The 17,227-nt window shown below is 33.5% G+C and overlaps 1 protein-coding gene across 1 annotated transcript in view; it reads right to left on the bottom strand.

The window, feature by feature from the left end:
• Nucleotides 1–17,227, bottom strand: part of PCDH15 (protocadherin related 15) — a 1,001,489-nt gene that overhangs the window by 529,949 nt on the left and 454,313 nt on the right. The window contains exons 7-8 of the mRNA XM_066348814.1: nucleotides 11,985–12,095; nucleotides 1,625–1,795 (exon numbers count right to left, since the gene is read on the bottom strand). Of these exons, the coding sequence (XP_066204911.1) occupies nucleotides 1,625–1,795; nucleotides 11,985–12,095 (282 nt within the window). The remainder of the gene's footprint in view (nucleotides 1–1,624; nucleotides 1,796–11,984; nucleotides 12,096–17,227) is intronic.

Here is a 17,227-nt window from a genome sequence, read left to right on the forward strand (position 1 = left end):
TCTTTAGCATAAAACTGTACAACTATGAGACAGCTGCTCAGTCTGTAATATAGAAGAAAGAAGAAAGGATGCTCAAAAATACTTTACAAAGTCAATCCACTCTGCTTCCCAGGCAGCATCCTCTGTCTTCCTTTACTTCTACCCATACATCAAGTACAGATAGACAGACTGATCATTGATTTTAGTCATTACTATATCAGTGTGCCTTTTCTCTTGGTATTTCAACAGTATATCAGCAATATGAATTAACTCAGAAAAATAAAATAGTAATAAAAATGTTATTTTCTTCTCAGATTTCAATGAAGACTTTCAAAGAAAAGTTTAATGTTAATCATAATTAATAGTCTATTTCCTAGTATTCAACAATCTAATTATCATGACATATAACTTTAGTTAATCTACAACTATTTGTCCAGACAAGTTCTACATTAGCTTTTTGTCTGCCCAATTACTCCATTTCACTCAAAATTTATATTGTTTTCTTTATTCAATGCACAATATAACAGTTTTTCTTTTTTCTCCAGTGCTTTTTGTTTATATATGCTAACTAGACCAGTAATCATTTATGTCAGTAGACACAAAAGTGATTCTCAACTGTTTAATATCTAATAAGAGTAAAACCACAAAGCCAATAGATAAAACATTGGGTAAAAACTCTTTGAAAAAGATAGACTACAATGTAATTTATATTTTGGAAACAGAATTTCTGTTTTATTCATTAAAAATCTAAAATACAGATGGAATTCCCCAAACCAAAGTCTCATGTGTCAGAGAACAAAATCAAATACCATCCAACAAATTCTGACATCACAAGCCATATTACCTACCCAGAAAACTTAATGCTTTCCAATAAAACTACAAAACCATTAATCAAATATTTGACTCCTAGGTTTTTGACTTTCTAAAAAAGAATTAATAGTTTTTACCTCTAAATGATAAATTAATATTTTAGCCTAAGCAAGATATCTACTTGTCTTATAAATTTATTCTTAGGTTAAAGTATTTATCACCTAGAGAGGTCCAAGTTGAGAATTCCAAGCTGACAGCTACTTATAGCTCCATTTGAATTTAAAAAGTTAGATTCAGAATCAAGTGTAGAAAACATGCATTAGTGACAAACATTTCTGCTTCTTTAAGATACATATATATTTAAGGAATAAATATTTGCATTCAGGATTCATTAGCCTCCATCTCCAAACAGCTAAGTATAATCTCCAATAACATTTCAGAACTCTAAGAGGCTAAAGAATACCCTGTTTACCTGTGTGTCCTCTGATTAAGTACCACATGTTTACATGTAAATTAAAAAAATACTGTAGTTATTTTTAAGAGATTCCCAAAACATATTGGGAACTGAACTCTCTTATGATTTAGAAGTAGAGAAAATAAAATAATCAGTGAAAAATGGTTTTTTTCATAACATACTTTCTACTTTGTAGATGATATAATTATTATCCATTGTGACCAAAAATTTGTCCATAGTCTCTAAAATTGGGTTTGGGCATCAATATTTTTCAAAAACCAAATAGTCATGTTTGCCAAATATGTCTACAGAATACTTGAATAGGATCTCACTTGGTTTAAAGAATTGTAAGTGAAGAGGTAAAGAATAGACTTTACTTACTGGAGTTCTCAATTCAGGTATGGCAGCTTGAAAGTTGATTGGACGACAATCACGAGTGTTTGGCACGAGAACACAAGGAAGAAACATTGGACCCAAGTCATCTCCATCCAGAACATCCACTGTGAGGGTGGTGGTGGTGGTTCGCCGTTCATTCAGATTTTGTGCACGGTCCTATGTGAGAGAGAAATAAACCAAAACACAATAGACTTAACATTTCTCTGCTTGACTAAACTCTAGACAGGTTTCTGCTAGTAAAAGTCACGTGACCTTTCATTTCCCAGAGCACTTACTTTAGAAAACTTGCTATTACAAATATATATTTCTCTACCCCTTTGAGACATGAATCTTCTACCACTTCATTCTTTGTTAAAGTATAGTTGACATACAATACTATATGAGTTTCATTACATAACATGATTTCACATTTATATACCTATAGTCACCATAAGTCTAGTAACCATCTTTTACCATATAGTTACTACAATATTATTATAAAAGATTCCTCAAAAAATAAAAATAGAACTACCACACAACCCAGCAATTACTTCTACTTCTGGTTATTTATCTGAAAAAATAAATAAATAAAACACAAATTCAAAGGCTATATGCACTCCCATGTTAATCCCAGTTCTGTGGGAGGGTAAGAGCATAACTTTCAGAAGATATTTGCTTTAATTTTGAAGTTATCTTCCATCCTGAAGATACAGATAATTTATTTCTCCTTTGAGGAGACCAATTAGCAAACAAAGATGGCCGTTGATTTCTCCAACCCAACTTTTTATTTTTTTAATGCTTTAAGCACTTTAGGTTTATTAGATAAATTTAGTTTATTTTAAGAACATACCTGGGTGGGGGAAGAGAAGTAAAGAAAAGAAAAGAAAACCCACCAGGTCTGCTATACTCTTATTAAAGAAATACTTTTGTACATCTCACATAATTTTTTTTTTTTACTATAAAGTATTCTAAGAGCATTACTTGTCTCCATGTAGTCTGCTGATATCATTAAAATAACCTAGTGTTCCAAATTTCTAAATCAGAATTTTTAAATTTTATTTCTTCATTCTTTGGGACTCTAAGAAGTTACAATTGCTTAGAGATGTCCTTTTCAGGTAAAGCCCAGTAAATGTGAGGATATGGTTGTTATTCAAATTCTCTACAGATTTTGTCAGCCTCGTATTCCAGACAGGGAGACTCCCTTACAAAGGGAGCAATCTCTTATAAATGAAAATTGCTCTTGCAATGGGAAAACTTGTACTTGGCTTTTGGAACTTCTTTACTTTCTGCTCTTTTTAAAAAAGTAATCAACCTAAAATAATACTAATGTCAAAGAGGCATATTTGAGATAACAAATTCTGTTCCCCTTCATTATTTAAATTTTTTAAAATTAAAATAACATTTTTTGTGTGTGTGTGTGACAGAGACAGAGAGAGGGACAGACAGACAAGAAGGGAGAGAGATGAGAAGCATCAGTTCTTCGCTGTGGCACCTTAGTTGACTGGGGGGGGGGCTACAGAAGACCACCAAGTGACCCCTTGCTCAAGAAAGCAACCTTGGGCTCAAGCTGGTGAACTTGTTCAAACCAGATGAGCTCGCACTCAAGCTGGTGACCTCGGATCCTCTGTGTCCCAGTCCTATGCTCTATCCACTGCACCACCACCTAATCAGTCTCCCTTTCATTATTATGAGCAAAAATGTAATAATGAAAAATACCAACATAGTTTTTACATACATAGAGATTCCCAAAACTTGTTACCAACATATACAGTATAAAGAGAGATAAAAATAGGACTCACACACTTCTAACGTGTGAACTCATGGAAGGTGCTGTTAATGTATGATGGTCTTTTCTCAGTTCAAAGCAAATTGAATCTTAAAAATTTGTCTAAAGCAAAGTCCCTGCAACTGGAAGAATAAACAAAATGAAAAAAAATGCTCTTTATATTAAAATATTACTGCTCAAGTCTATTCTGGCTAAAATTGAGAGTGGTATAAATAAAATATAATGATTTGACTAAATATTTTATGTGATTCTTTCTATTAAGCTTACATTTTCATTCACTTCAGTATAAAATACAATACATATTAAAAACTACTAAAAATTCTTTTTTCTCCTATTTTACTTTCTCATTTCTATTTTCTTTTTAAAAATAATAAGATACAATTTAAATTTTCTAAGCACTTATAAATAATATGATATATGTTAATTTAGGAAATGTGATAAGCAAGAATATATGTCTTTTCAAATTTACCTAAGTAGATTGAATTTGTGTTTTTACAATGTGCATTACTATTTCATATATCATTTATATATATGCTAACATTAAACATTTGATTACGTGAAACCTTAAGTTAGCTTCATAGTTTGGAGTACAGTTATGAAAGGAAATACAGAACACCAAGCATACAAACTGACACGGTTAATTTAAAAGCAGAAGCATATCTTAAACACAGAATCAAGGAAACATTAAGGAATTTTAACAGAATGTAGAATTTGAGATAGCAGGAATGTTTTGTTCATGCCTCACAAGGAGGTGTTATTAACCCTGTCCCTGAACTTTTGGCATCTAGACTGAAAGTTCTCAATTCTCTGGCCCCATATGATGACAACACAATATACATCATTTCAGCATCATACTATAACATATTGTCTGTCATATCAAATATATCTATTGCTTTTGAATAAATTACTTACTACATAAGTAGCAATTTTCATCAATACATTGCAAGAAAAAAAATTTAAAAGAGATATATGCTTAGTAGAACTACAAAGAAAATTACTTTTATATATAGCTCAGTGATAACTAACTCATTGACACAATAACTCTTTTTACAAAGCACATTTTTATAAAACTGAAAATATTTCAACTATGATAATGTTAAGGAAATAAAACATCTCTGTCTAATAAGTATGACTTCAATTACTTTATCTCAATTGAAAGAATTTCTGTAACATAAGTATATATAATTGTACACTATTCCTTGATCAAAATAAAGAAAAATGCTAGTTTCTAATTCAATCAGTACCTGCTCTATATTTAGAAGTGTATTAAGTTTAATATTGATTGTTTAGAGTGGAACCAGGAAAGATATGTAATACTGTAAAATTATATGTCACCTGGATTTAAAATGAGTCTGAGACACACATGCCAATGTTCTGATTTATTTTTTGAGGCAATGCCATAAGAGACCTGAAATAAAGAAACTAACATTTACATACTCAGTATTCCAGTAGTTTGTAATTTAATAAAATGGCTAGAAACATTTACAAATTCATTCATAGATACATATATTAAATACTCTTTCATTACCTTATCATGTATTTGCAGTACAGAAGAGAAAAAAAATACATATATATATATGTGTGTGTGTGTGTGTATATATATATGTATATCAACAGAATTAGAGTTGCCCTAAGTCCTTAGACTCTAACTCAGTTACCTAAGACCTCAGAAATGTTTGTCTTGCTTCTGTTCACCAATGATAGGTAGAATATCACTAATTGAAATTTTAAAACTTATCCTAGCAACTTGATTTGTTAAATTTCTATATTAAAAAAGGAAAATAGCAGCAACAAGATTGCCTTGGTATAGCCTGACCAGGCGGTGATGCAGTAAATAGAGCATCGGACTGGGATGCAGAGGACCCAGGTTCGAGACCCCAAGGTTGCCAGCTTGAGCGCTGGCTCATTTGGTTTGAGCAAAGCTCACCAGCTTGGACCCAAGGTCGCTGGCTTGAGCAAGGGGTTACTCGGTCTGCTGTGCCCCCTCCCCATCAAGGCACATATGAGAAAGCAATCAATGAACAACTAAGGTGTTGCAATGAAAAAAAAAAAAAACTTGATGATTGATGCTTCTCATCTCTCTCCGTTCCTATCTGTCCCTATCTATCCCTCTCTCTGACTCTCTCTCTGTCTCAGAAAAAAAAAAAAGAAAGATTGCCTTGGTATAAATAAGTCACTTTAGCAGAGTTGTCTTCTAATTTTGCTCTTAATTCTTTATTTTTGTTTGAAACATTTACCTATTTAAAAAAATTTAATGCATACTAGTAGACAGGACAGTACCATAGTTTCTATGTCCACATGCTTACATCTTCATTACTTTCACAGTTAACAGATTTTTATTAAACCATTGACCACCATCCTTCCATTTCAGTTCTCCTCCCTAGAATACACATAAGAAACCGGCAGAACTAAAAACAATGGGTGTAAAATTAATACGTATTACACATATCAGCAGGAAGTAGGCAAGTAAGGGTGGGGGTTATTTTTGAAAGGTTGTTTATATAGGTTGAATCTAAAAGTATAGAAGTGATTTTTACTTCCAGGCCCAGGGTGTTTCCCCACTGAAAACAGGAAATATAGCCCTCTTGTAAAAAAGTATCCTATCTGTACTAGGAACATAGAAGATATTCTTATCACTAGAAATAGGCATTTTAAGGCCCAGCAGTCTGTAAATAAACCTTGTTAGTTCCCACAAATTTAATGCCCCAAGACCAAACTCTTTTGTTTTATTAATTCTTTATAAATTTCCATTTCTATGTCTAAAGCTATAAAAGATGCCTGCTTACTTCTTTTAGTCTTATATTTTTATGTCACTTGTATACATAAAATTAAATTTGTTTTCTTCCTGCTAATCTGTTTTATTATGCCAGCCAAAGAACCTAGAAGGCAATGGGGTAAGAAGTTTCTGTCCCTAAAGTTTACACACTTTTTAAAATTATGCATAGCTATTAAATGAAAATACAGACCAAAAAATGAAACAATAATTTGATATTTTTAAAATTACATTTTGTTATTAAAGATAGCTAGTATCTCTTCTCTAGATTTTTGATATTTGATAAAATAAAGAATAGCCCACTATGATAAAATATATAATTCAAAAATTCTTGGTATGATTTGATTTGAAATAAAATGTAAACTTTTTTTTTACAATTATTTAAGGGCTCTTAAATAATTAGACCATAGTATTTTCCTCCTGATAAAAGTCATAAAAGAATTGCTTTGAAGAAAATCTATGTATAGAGATGAGTTTTATTCCTTTGTGGCTTAGGATAACACCAAAATTGTAGTTCATGGCAACAGAATGTATTGGAAATTTTAACAAGAACAAGACAGCAAACACTTATTTTATACTCCCTTTCTATATTTTTCCTTCTTTTCCCTATAATTAACCATTTCCATATTGTATATTCCTAATGGAAAAAAAAGTAATAATGGGTAGTAATGTTGCAAATAGTTTCAAGGAAGCAAGTGACATGTTTTTTAAAGTTGGTCAACCAAAATTTTTCCAACTTATTCAAGAACATAACATGTTCACATGGATAAAAATAAAATAAAGTAAAATAAAAACCTCTCATAAAATTCGAATGATTCTTTTTGTAAATCAATCAAATATGTGTACTATAAGCAAAGCCAGGTCAAAGCTGAGTAATGTTTAATATTTATCACCAGACCTGTAGCCTTTTAGATAACATCTACTTTAAAGTCAAAATTGATTGCTCATATTTCAACTCTCCTTACAACTCACAGAAGTTTTTAATGTACATGGTTTACTTTGTACATTGGTTTACATACTGTCAATAATGTATTCAAAAATACAAAAGATTGAGAAAGATATTTTATATATGATATCATTATCTTATATAAACACAAAAATTAAATTATATAGATATTGGTATATACACAATAGTAAATGCTTAACAACCAGCTCTCTGAGACAAGAAGCTCTTGAGATGTAGCATTTGTCACTTACCATAAATCAGTGGTAGTCAACCTAGTTCCTACTACCCACTAGTGGGTGTTCCAGCTTTCATAGTAGGCAGTATCAGAGCAACCAAAGTATAAATAAAAAGATAAACTTAACGATAGTAAGTTGTTTTATAAAGATTTATTCTGCCAAACTTAGCAAAAATCCGACATAAAGTACTTGGTAATTATTATTATATGCTTTAACTTGCTGTAACTCTGCTTTATAAATTTTATAAAGTAAAGTTACTTCCTTACTTTATAAATCACCATTATTGTGGAACCAGTGGGCGGTTAGAAAATTTTACTACTAACAAAGATACAAAAGTGGGCGGTGAGTATAAAAAGGTTGACTACCCCTGCTTTAAATTCTCCCACAATGCTCACAAATGTGAGGTCACGGAACTCAAAGTTGGGAAGAGATACCTACAATCAAAACTTAAGCAAGTATAAGCCAGCTTTTTAGCCTCAAAAACTCACAGTCTTAAGTAAGTTACATATATGTATAAGAAGTAGAGTTATGGATACTATTCTTCATAATTTGTGGGAATGTGATGTGTTGCAACACTGGAAATCAATATGGTATTATCTACTAAGATTACATGTGTATGAATATATATATATATATATATATATATATATATATATGTACACATTTACCCATTTTCAGTTATTTTTTAAATGTTTACTTTATTGATTTTAGAGAGAGAGGAAGGGTGATTATATATATATATATATATATATATATATATATATATATATAGAGAGAGAGAGAGAGAGAGAGAGAGAGAGAGAGAGAGAGAGAGGAACATTGACCTGTTCCTCTGTGTGTCATGACCAAGGATTGAACTGGCAACCTCTGTGCTTCAGGATGATGTTTTAACCAACTGACCCTCAAGCTAGGGTTGTTATTTCATTTTTTTAATTACCCATTTTTAAACAAAAGTATCAATACTTAAGCAATCTATGTAATACTGTCATGAGATCAGAATATACTCCAAACATTCATCTGAGTTTATTTTTTGTTTGTTAACATGCTAATTCTGACAAGAACCCTATGTGGCCTGTTTTATTAAAATCCTCATTTCAGTTAGAAAACTGAGATATAGATTATGCCTAAAATCAGACAGCTAGTCAACGGCAGAACTGGGATTTTAATCTAAGCTTTGTTATTCTAGAGTTGATGTTATTCACATTATACTGCACTTACTACCTCTCATAGCAGTCATGAGAGGAGCTGTCAATTTCATACCAAAATGCAAAAACAAATAAAATCTTAGTTAAATAAATTGTAATACATCCTAATTTCAGTATATTCTGTAACTTTTAAAAATATGTAATTCTGAAAATTTATAAACGCACCAGTAAAATATAATCTCTTACAGTTACAATTCAAATTTTGTACTATATACTTTAAATTTATATAAAAATTACTTTTACAGATAAATTAAAATTTTTCCACTTCTCACCTATGCCATTCCTTTCTTTCAATGACTTATGTATATACTGTTTCATAATTTTATCTCTGACATGATAAAAACTTATCACTCTCTCCCTAGTTATGAGTAGTTTAGCAAATTAAACACAAATGGTTCTAGTTTTGTTTATAAATATTAAAATTAAACAGAAGGTTAGATTTCTGTGAGCTTCTATTTTTTAAAAACAAATTAGTTCATTTTAAATAGCACAGTAAAAACTAGCTTTCAAATACATTCCACAATAATATGACATTTCTGTAAGTTTCATCGATATTCTGAATCAGAAAAAGGAAATTGTTTTATTTTTGTGCACATATTTACTTACATAGAAATTTTTAAAATATTTCAGTAATTTCTGGGGGGGAGATCTGAGCGACCTCTTTCTTATTGCTTTACTTTTTCTGATATTCACTTTTCACTCTTGTTTCTTTCATTTTACATCATGACACCACATACCAAATTGAAAACAAAACAAAACAAACCACATAAATTGTCAATGAAAGTCTCGAAATTTGGCTACAAAAATTTGATTTCTACCTATATCTATCCCAACAGACACACACACACACACACACACACATACACACACATCCCCTTTTTGATAAAATATTTCTAAAAAGGGAGGGAAAGAGCCATGTAGTGATACCTTGTTACATATACAAGTTGTCCTAGTTAAAAGAAAACAAAAACAAATAAACAAAAAGGCTCAAAATGTTGTCACTTGTGCTAAAACCGATGATACTAAACCTAGTTTACTAACCAACCTAACTGCAGTTTGACCTTCACCAGAAATGCAATCTTAATCAATCTGTGAAATTTTCTGATTAAGCACCTGTAAGGTAATATGTCACATGGGTTCTTTCTATTTTCCAAAGGAGGAAGAGGCATTCTGCATGTTAAAACCCTAGCTTTTCTGTTTCCCACTAAAAGATGATGTCCTAGCCTAAAAATAATTCTTTCTTTTCTTTTGCTAATAGCTTTTCTGCTCCTTCTTTCTTCCTATAAAAACCTTTTATTTTATACAAGCACTCCAAGCACCCTTCTACTTGCTGGATGGGATGTTGCCATTCATGAATTGCTTAATAAAGCTGATTAGTTCTTCAATTCTGTTGAATTTTGGCTTCTGACACCCCTTATCTATGGAATACATTCCAGGTCTCCCAGTGGACCCCTAAAATCTCAAATAGTAACAAACCATATATATATGTGTGTGTGTGTGTATGTATATATATATAACTTTTATATATATATGTATATATATATAACTTTTAATTTATAAATTTTGAACAATACAAGATCAAAAACAATAACCAATAATAGAATAATTATGATACTATACCGTAATAAAAACATGTGAATAATTTGGGGTCATTATTAAGTAAAATAAGAATTAGTTGATTATAATCATTGCCATGCTGTCATAATGAAATGGCTCCTAAGTGACCAATAGGTAGAATAAACAGTATGGATACATTGGTCAAAAAGATGATTCACTTCCTGGGCAGGACAAAGCGAGACAGCATGACATCATGCTACTTGGAATGGTGCACAATTAAAACTTATGAAGTGTCCACTGAATTGTTTATTTCTATAATTTTTTATTTAATATTTACAGGCTGTGGTTGATTGAAGGAAACTTAACCACAGAAAGAGAAATGGCAGATTGGGGTGGCCACTGTATCAGAATAGCTGATAGAGGATACTTTCCTTTTGCTTCTCCCTGCTGTTATTCTGTGCTGCTCTATGAATAAGACTACAATGCATAGGGGTTGTTAAAGGCACAAAATAGCCTCAGATTCTCACTGTCTTTTCAGAATAGGGCCATCCTATCACTTGCTATGGGACTTTTTCAATGTTTAAAGCTATCTGTAGCTAGTCCTGTTATTTTTTTTTCCATATGCTAGCCCCATTCTTTTTAGTGCCAATATTTTTTTTTAGGTCATTGGTGTGCTCAACCCCTAGAGATGAAACTATATTTGCCATCATTCATAAATGGTTATATCATTTTCATTTACTGTATACAGACTTCTTTTTTTTTTTTTTTTTTTTGTATTTTTCTGAACTTGGAAATGGGGAGGCAGTCAGACAAATTCCCGCATGCGCCTGACTGTGATTCACCCAGCATGCCCACCAGGGGGCGATGCTCTGCCCATCTGGGGCGTTGCTCTGTTGCAACCAGAGCCATTCTAGCGCCTGAGGCAGAGGCCATGGAGCCATCCCCAGCACCCGGGTCAACTTTGCTTCAATGGAGTCTTGGCTGTGGGAGGGGAAGAGAGAGACAGAGAGGAAGGAGAGGGGGAGGGGTGGAGAAGCAGATGGGCGCTTCTCCTGTGTGCCCTGGCCGGGAATCGAACCCAGCATTCCTGCATGCCAGGCCGATGCTCTACCACTGAGCCAACCAGCCAGGGCTATATACAGACTTCTTTAACATTCTTTGGGCAAGAATTTAAGGATAGAAGGTAGCCAATTTTGGTAATACACTTGAGCTATCAAACCAACCCTCAAACTACATCAATCTAAGGGTTTTATTAAGATAATAATAATAATAAAAAAAATAATAATATGTCAAAGTGATAAAAGTAACTGTTTTTCAGGCTTTTTGTTACTACTATCCATATATCAAGGTTATAGTCATCATAGTAATTAATATTTAGTGAACAATTACTAAATAAATGAAAGTCTTGAGGGAAAAGATTACCAATTTAGTGATTCTTTACACTTTAGTGTACTTTGGAAGCCCTTGGAAAGCTAATAAAAAAATGCAGGTCTTCCTCTTAAAATCTCTGAAATTTTAATTCAGAAGGGTTGAGGTTTGGTCAAGCAATCTGCATTTTTAATATGCTCCAAAAGTGCTTGTGCTTCAGTTTTTGGTGGGTCATGCTTTGAAAAATACTTCAGTATGAGCTAAATACCAATTATTGAAGAGTGGGCACAAGTCATTCAGAGAGTGAAGATTACAGTGATGGAAATAATCTTCACATCCTATTCCATCGCATTTCCCATGTAGAAGACTAAAATATATAAACTATACTGAGAGCAGAGCTACCTTGTTAAGACTGCAAATTACATGTACACATTTTAAATGAACTCTTTACTTCATAAGTTCATGGGGGAAAAGTAAGAAGAATTGAATACTCACATTAGCTTGAATGATGACAAAGTAGCGTGTCTTATCTTCATAGTTGAGCCTCTTCCTTAACACTACATTCCCAGTCAACATAAGGGGAATTTCAAAGGTTTCATTGGATGCCTGAAAATAGGTTAAGATACAGATTAGAAATCATTTGAATATAAGATAAAACAGAGAATTCAATATTGTAGTTTAATACCCTTGAAAGTTTAAAGTTTTACGTAAAGAAAAACCTTAGATAATTAACTAATTAAATAAGAGTCTTTATTGTAAAATAAGAATAATATTAATTTATTGTCATCAGACTGTTATGATAAAATACATCCTGTAAAATCATTATAAAAGTATAAGATACTAACCTACCTAAGCGTAAGCAATATCATTTTACTTAGCCTAAAAGGTTTTAATATATGACATGTGAATTTTGATTTTTATATAATAGTGTATCAGGATGATGATTTGTTTAAAAACCTTCTGTATTTAAACCATGCTTTCAATTTCTTAACTCAGAAAACTAAATTCTATTACATGTTTATACATTAGAAGAAAAATCATGGCTTATTTTTTTCTCAATTCTCTCAAGCCTATAAGAAATTACAAAAGAAGGAAAATCTACTTAGGATGAGTTAATAAAAGCTACTGTCACACGCAAAAACACCGTTCCAATACCTACAAGGAATAAGCTACCCATGCAAGCCCATGCATAAACATCCTCAGTGTTTTCCTGAGTGTCAGTGGACATTAATGAAAATGCTGTGCTGATTTCTTAGTCCACTGGAGATGGCTTTCAGGGATATGTCATCCATTCCCTCTTTAGTACTTTAGGCACAAACACATAAAATAATGTCACATCATTCTACCATAGAAAAGTTAGATAAGAAAACTGATATAATAATATATTCTATAAAGAGTTTTATTAATCTGATTTAACAATGAAATATAAAACATCAGAATAATACATATTATAATTGCATTTTTTTGGTATAAGATAAATCCCCCAAAATAAAAATTTCTGCAAAGCATGTAGTAACAAATTCTTTTTTTTTTCTTTTTTTTTCTTTTTTTGCATTTTTCTGAAGCTGGAAACAGGGAGAGACAGTCAGACAGACTCCTGCATGCGCCCGACCGGGATCCACCCAGCACGCCCACCAGGGGGCGATGCTCTGCCCATCCTGGGCATTGCCATGTTGCGACCAGAGCCACTCTAGCACCTGGGGCAGAGGCCAAGGAGCCATCCCCAGAGCCCGGGCCATCTTTGCTCCAATGGAGCCTTGGCTGTGGGAGGGGAAGAGAGAGACAGAGAGGAAGGCGTGGCGGAGGGGTGGAGAAGCAAATGGGCACTTCTCCTGTGTGCCCTGGCCGGGAATCAAACCCGGGTCCTCTGCACGAAATTCTAATCTATTTTAAAGAGTTTTTCTCCTCTTTTATTTTTGAACAATCTAATTAGTTCAATTTATTTTAGATGGTCTTACTTTATATTACTATGAAGGCATAAAAATAGTATTTCACTATACCTATGATAAGCATAGTAAAAATTCTTCTAGTTCACTGTCTAAAAGACATTAATAAATAAACATTCACTAAATATTTTTCTCATTATATCAGTCAAGAAAGAATAGGGTATAATACAGAAACAGAACTCCAATATCAATGGTTTAATACAGTGGTAGTCAATCTGGTCCCTAACCCCCACTAGTGGGTGTTCCAGCTTTCATGGTGGGCAGTAGCCTAACAACCAAAGTATAAATTAAAAGATAGATTTAACTATAGTAAGTTGTTTTATAAAGATTTATTTTACCAAACAGAGAAAAATCCGACATAAAGTACTTGGTAAGTAATTATTACTATATGCTTTAACTTGCTGTAACTCTGCTTTATAAATTTTATAAAGTAAAGTTACTTCCCTACTTTATAAATCACCATTACTGTGGAACCGGTGGGCGGTTAGAAAATTTTACTACTAACAGAGATACTAAAGTGGGCGGTAGGTATAAAAAGGTTGACTACCCCTGGTTTAATATAAAAAAATTTTATTTCTGCTTGATCATGCAGTGGTACAGTAGATAAAACATTGGCCTGGGATACTGAGGACCCAGGTTCAAAACCTTAACATTGCCAGCTTGAGCATAGTGTTGCTGGCTTGAGCATGGAATAATAGACATGACCCCATGGTCAGTGGCTTGAAGCTCAAGGTCACTGGCTTGAACAAGGGATTACTGACTCGGCTGGAGTCACCCCAGGTCAAGGCACATATGAGAAAGCAATTAATGAACAACTAAATTGCTGCAATGAAGAATTGATGCTCCTCATCTCTCTCCCTTCCTGTCTGTCCCTGTCTCTCTCTCTCTGTCTCTGTCTCCCTTGCTAAAAAAAACAAAAACAAAAAACACAAAAAACCAAAAAACAAATTTTTATTTCTTACTTGCTCTACAGATCAAAACTAACACGTCCAGCAAGTAAACTCTGCTGATGTCACTCAAGGACTCAGACTAATAGGTATTTCACCTAAACGCATTTAAACACATTTTTCTCCAGTCACTGGAGCAGTGGAAGAGGCAATGGTGACATGAGCTTGGTTCTTTGAGCTCACATCATTAGTAAAAGCAATTTCCTCTAAGCAGAAAAAAAAAAAAAAAAAAAAAAAAAAAAAAAAAAAAAAAAAAAAGGAGTACCCTCCTGGTATATCTCCAAAGAGAGGAAGAATAAAAAAAAAAAATTGAAAACTGAGCAAATGCTTTTGTTTTAAATGTTTCAATCAGTTTAATTTTATATTAAACTGGTTAATCAATTTAATTTGGTTCAATCAATTTAATTTTATATTAAATTGTTAGTATAGACAGTTAACTAGATATTAATGAAGGAAAAAAAAAGGAGTTGGACATTATATTTACCATAACTAGAAGGCCTGCTTCAGTAAGATGCTTTACTATCTCTTTTAGTTTAACTTAGAAAGAGGTAAAAGCATTCATAGGTTCAATTTTACATTTCAGGAATCCATTGTGTCCTTAGAGCCCATTGCGTGATTGAGTCCTGACCTGAGCCCATTAAAAACAGATTTTTCCAGCCCCTCCGGAAAAAAAAAATTATAACCAAACTATGGGGGCAATGGGGGACAGCGTGCTACTGAGCTTGTTCTTTAAGCAAGTGCCGTGCAAGCCAGAATGGCGACTACAGGGCTTGTCAGTCTAGGTTAGAAGAAAGATCTGATTGGTTAGTGGAAGAAATCAATGCAAACCCATGCAATTTTAAAGAAGCTGATCAGTTAGTTCAAAGAAAAGCTAATTCTTCCCCAACCAAATATGATATATAAACAGAAATCTAACTCTTTTTTTACTTTTTTGCCCGTTTGTCTTCTTGCTTGGGAAGCTCTTTCCCTGTAAAGAACAGTCATGCTGCGTGGGCTGGCACCAAATGATCACCCAAGTACAGACTTTGAACAGCACCTGCACTAGACTGAGCTTTGATGTAGACTAAACTTTGGCACAGAATACCTGGACTTTGATTTTTATACTAGGTTAACTAAAGATAAGACTGGACTTTTTCCTTGATGAGAAAGAGGATGAAAAGACATTGGAAACCAGTGAACAACCTTCTATTTCAACTCGGAATAAATCTTACTGCAAAAGCCTAAGCTTTCCCAGGTATAAGTTTTATGAAATGCGTTTTATATGGTACCATACACAAACCCCATCAGAACTGTCTTCACACATAACATCAAATTCAGCAGTTCTTTATCCCCAAACTTGTTCTTTCTTTATTTCAAACAAAATTCAATAAAAAGCGTGGTAAAGCAAACAAAAATCTCAATTTTACTGTTATTATGTTAATCCTAGATAAAATAAAAATCCTTTGTTTTGGTGAAGAGTTTACAACAGTTTGCCATAATTAAACTTTTGTAATTTGGGGTAACAAAAATGCTGTCTTTTCCTCATTCTACATCTCCTAGTATAATTGTTCCCCCACATAATAAAGAAAATATAGGTAAGGTAACAAAGATCTTAATAATTCAAATAACCATCTTCAATTTAGTCTCTATTAAGTCCAGAATAGAAAGAATTTATTTCCTCTTTGTTGTATGTTTGACTAAAAAACATAAGAATACTTTTTTCAAAGTAAATCTATTTATATTACATTAAAGGCCCTGGCTGGTTGGCTCAGTGGTAGAGCGTTGGCCTGGTGTGCAGGAGTCCTGGGTTCAATTCCTGGCCAGAGCACACAGGAGAAGCGCCCATCTGCTTCTCCACCCCTCCCTCTCTCCTTTCTCTCTATCTCTCTCTTCCCCTCAGCAGCCAAGGCTCCATTGGAGCAAAGTTGGCCTGGGCGCTGAGGATTGCTCTATGGCAGCGGTTCTCAACCTGTGGGTCGCGACCCCAGCAGGGTCGCCTAAAGCCATCGGAAAATGCATAATGCGTATCAGGTATTTACATTCCAAATCATAACTGTAGCAAAATTACAGTTATGAAGTAGCCACCAAAATTATTTTTTGGTTTGGGGTCACCACAACATGAGGAATTGTATTGCGGGGTCACGGCATTAGAAAGGTTGAGAACCACTGCTCTATGGCCTCTGCCTCAGGCACTAGAATGACTCTGGTCACAACCGAGCAACGCCTCAGATGGGCAGAGCATCACCCCCTGGTGGGCATGCTGGGTGGATCCCGGTAGGGCGCATGAGGGAGTCTGTCTGACTGCCTCCCCGTTTCCAACTTCAGAAAAATAAAAATTAAAAAAAAATGATGATAATCATGCTGAACTGTCTTATTAAGTAAGACAGATAGATTTTTAAGAAAGCCTTCTCTAACTCTACTTCCTGATAAGTAGCCTTATCTTTTTGTAATTTCTTCCCCTTGACTGTGAGCAAGTCCTCAATAATCTTCTAACCAATAGGATTCCATGTGGGTAATAAACTGTCACTCTTGTGACTCCACTATGTTACATAGGATTCCATCTTGCAAAAAGACTAGTTTTGGATACTTTCCTTGCCATTTTGACAAAGTAAGCAGCCAAGAAACTTAAGGTTTACAACAGTTTGCCATAATTAAACTTAGAGTTGAGAGCAGTCTCCAGCCAACAGATACCAACAGATAGCAAGAAGCCTAAGCTCTCTGTCCTGCAATTACAAAGAAAGTCATTCTAAAAGAAATCTGAGTTTACTTGCAAGGGAATTCTTCTTTAATCAAGACTCCATATGACAACTAATCTGTTCAACACTTAGATTGCAACCTTATGAAAGCCTAAACAGAGAGTCAACTA

The sequence above is a fragment of the Saccopteryx leptura genome, chromosome 9 (assembly GCF_036850995.1).
Source record: "Saccopteryx leptura isolate mSacLep1 chromosome 9, mSacLep1_pri_phased_curated, whole genome shotgun sequence".
In the NCBI taxonomy this organism is placed as follows: domain Eukaryota; kingdom Metazoa; phylum Chordata; class Mammalia; order Chiroptera; family Emballonuridae; genus Saccopteryx; species Saccopteryx leptura.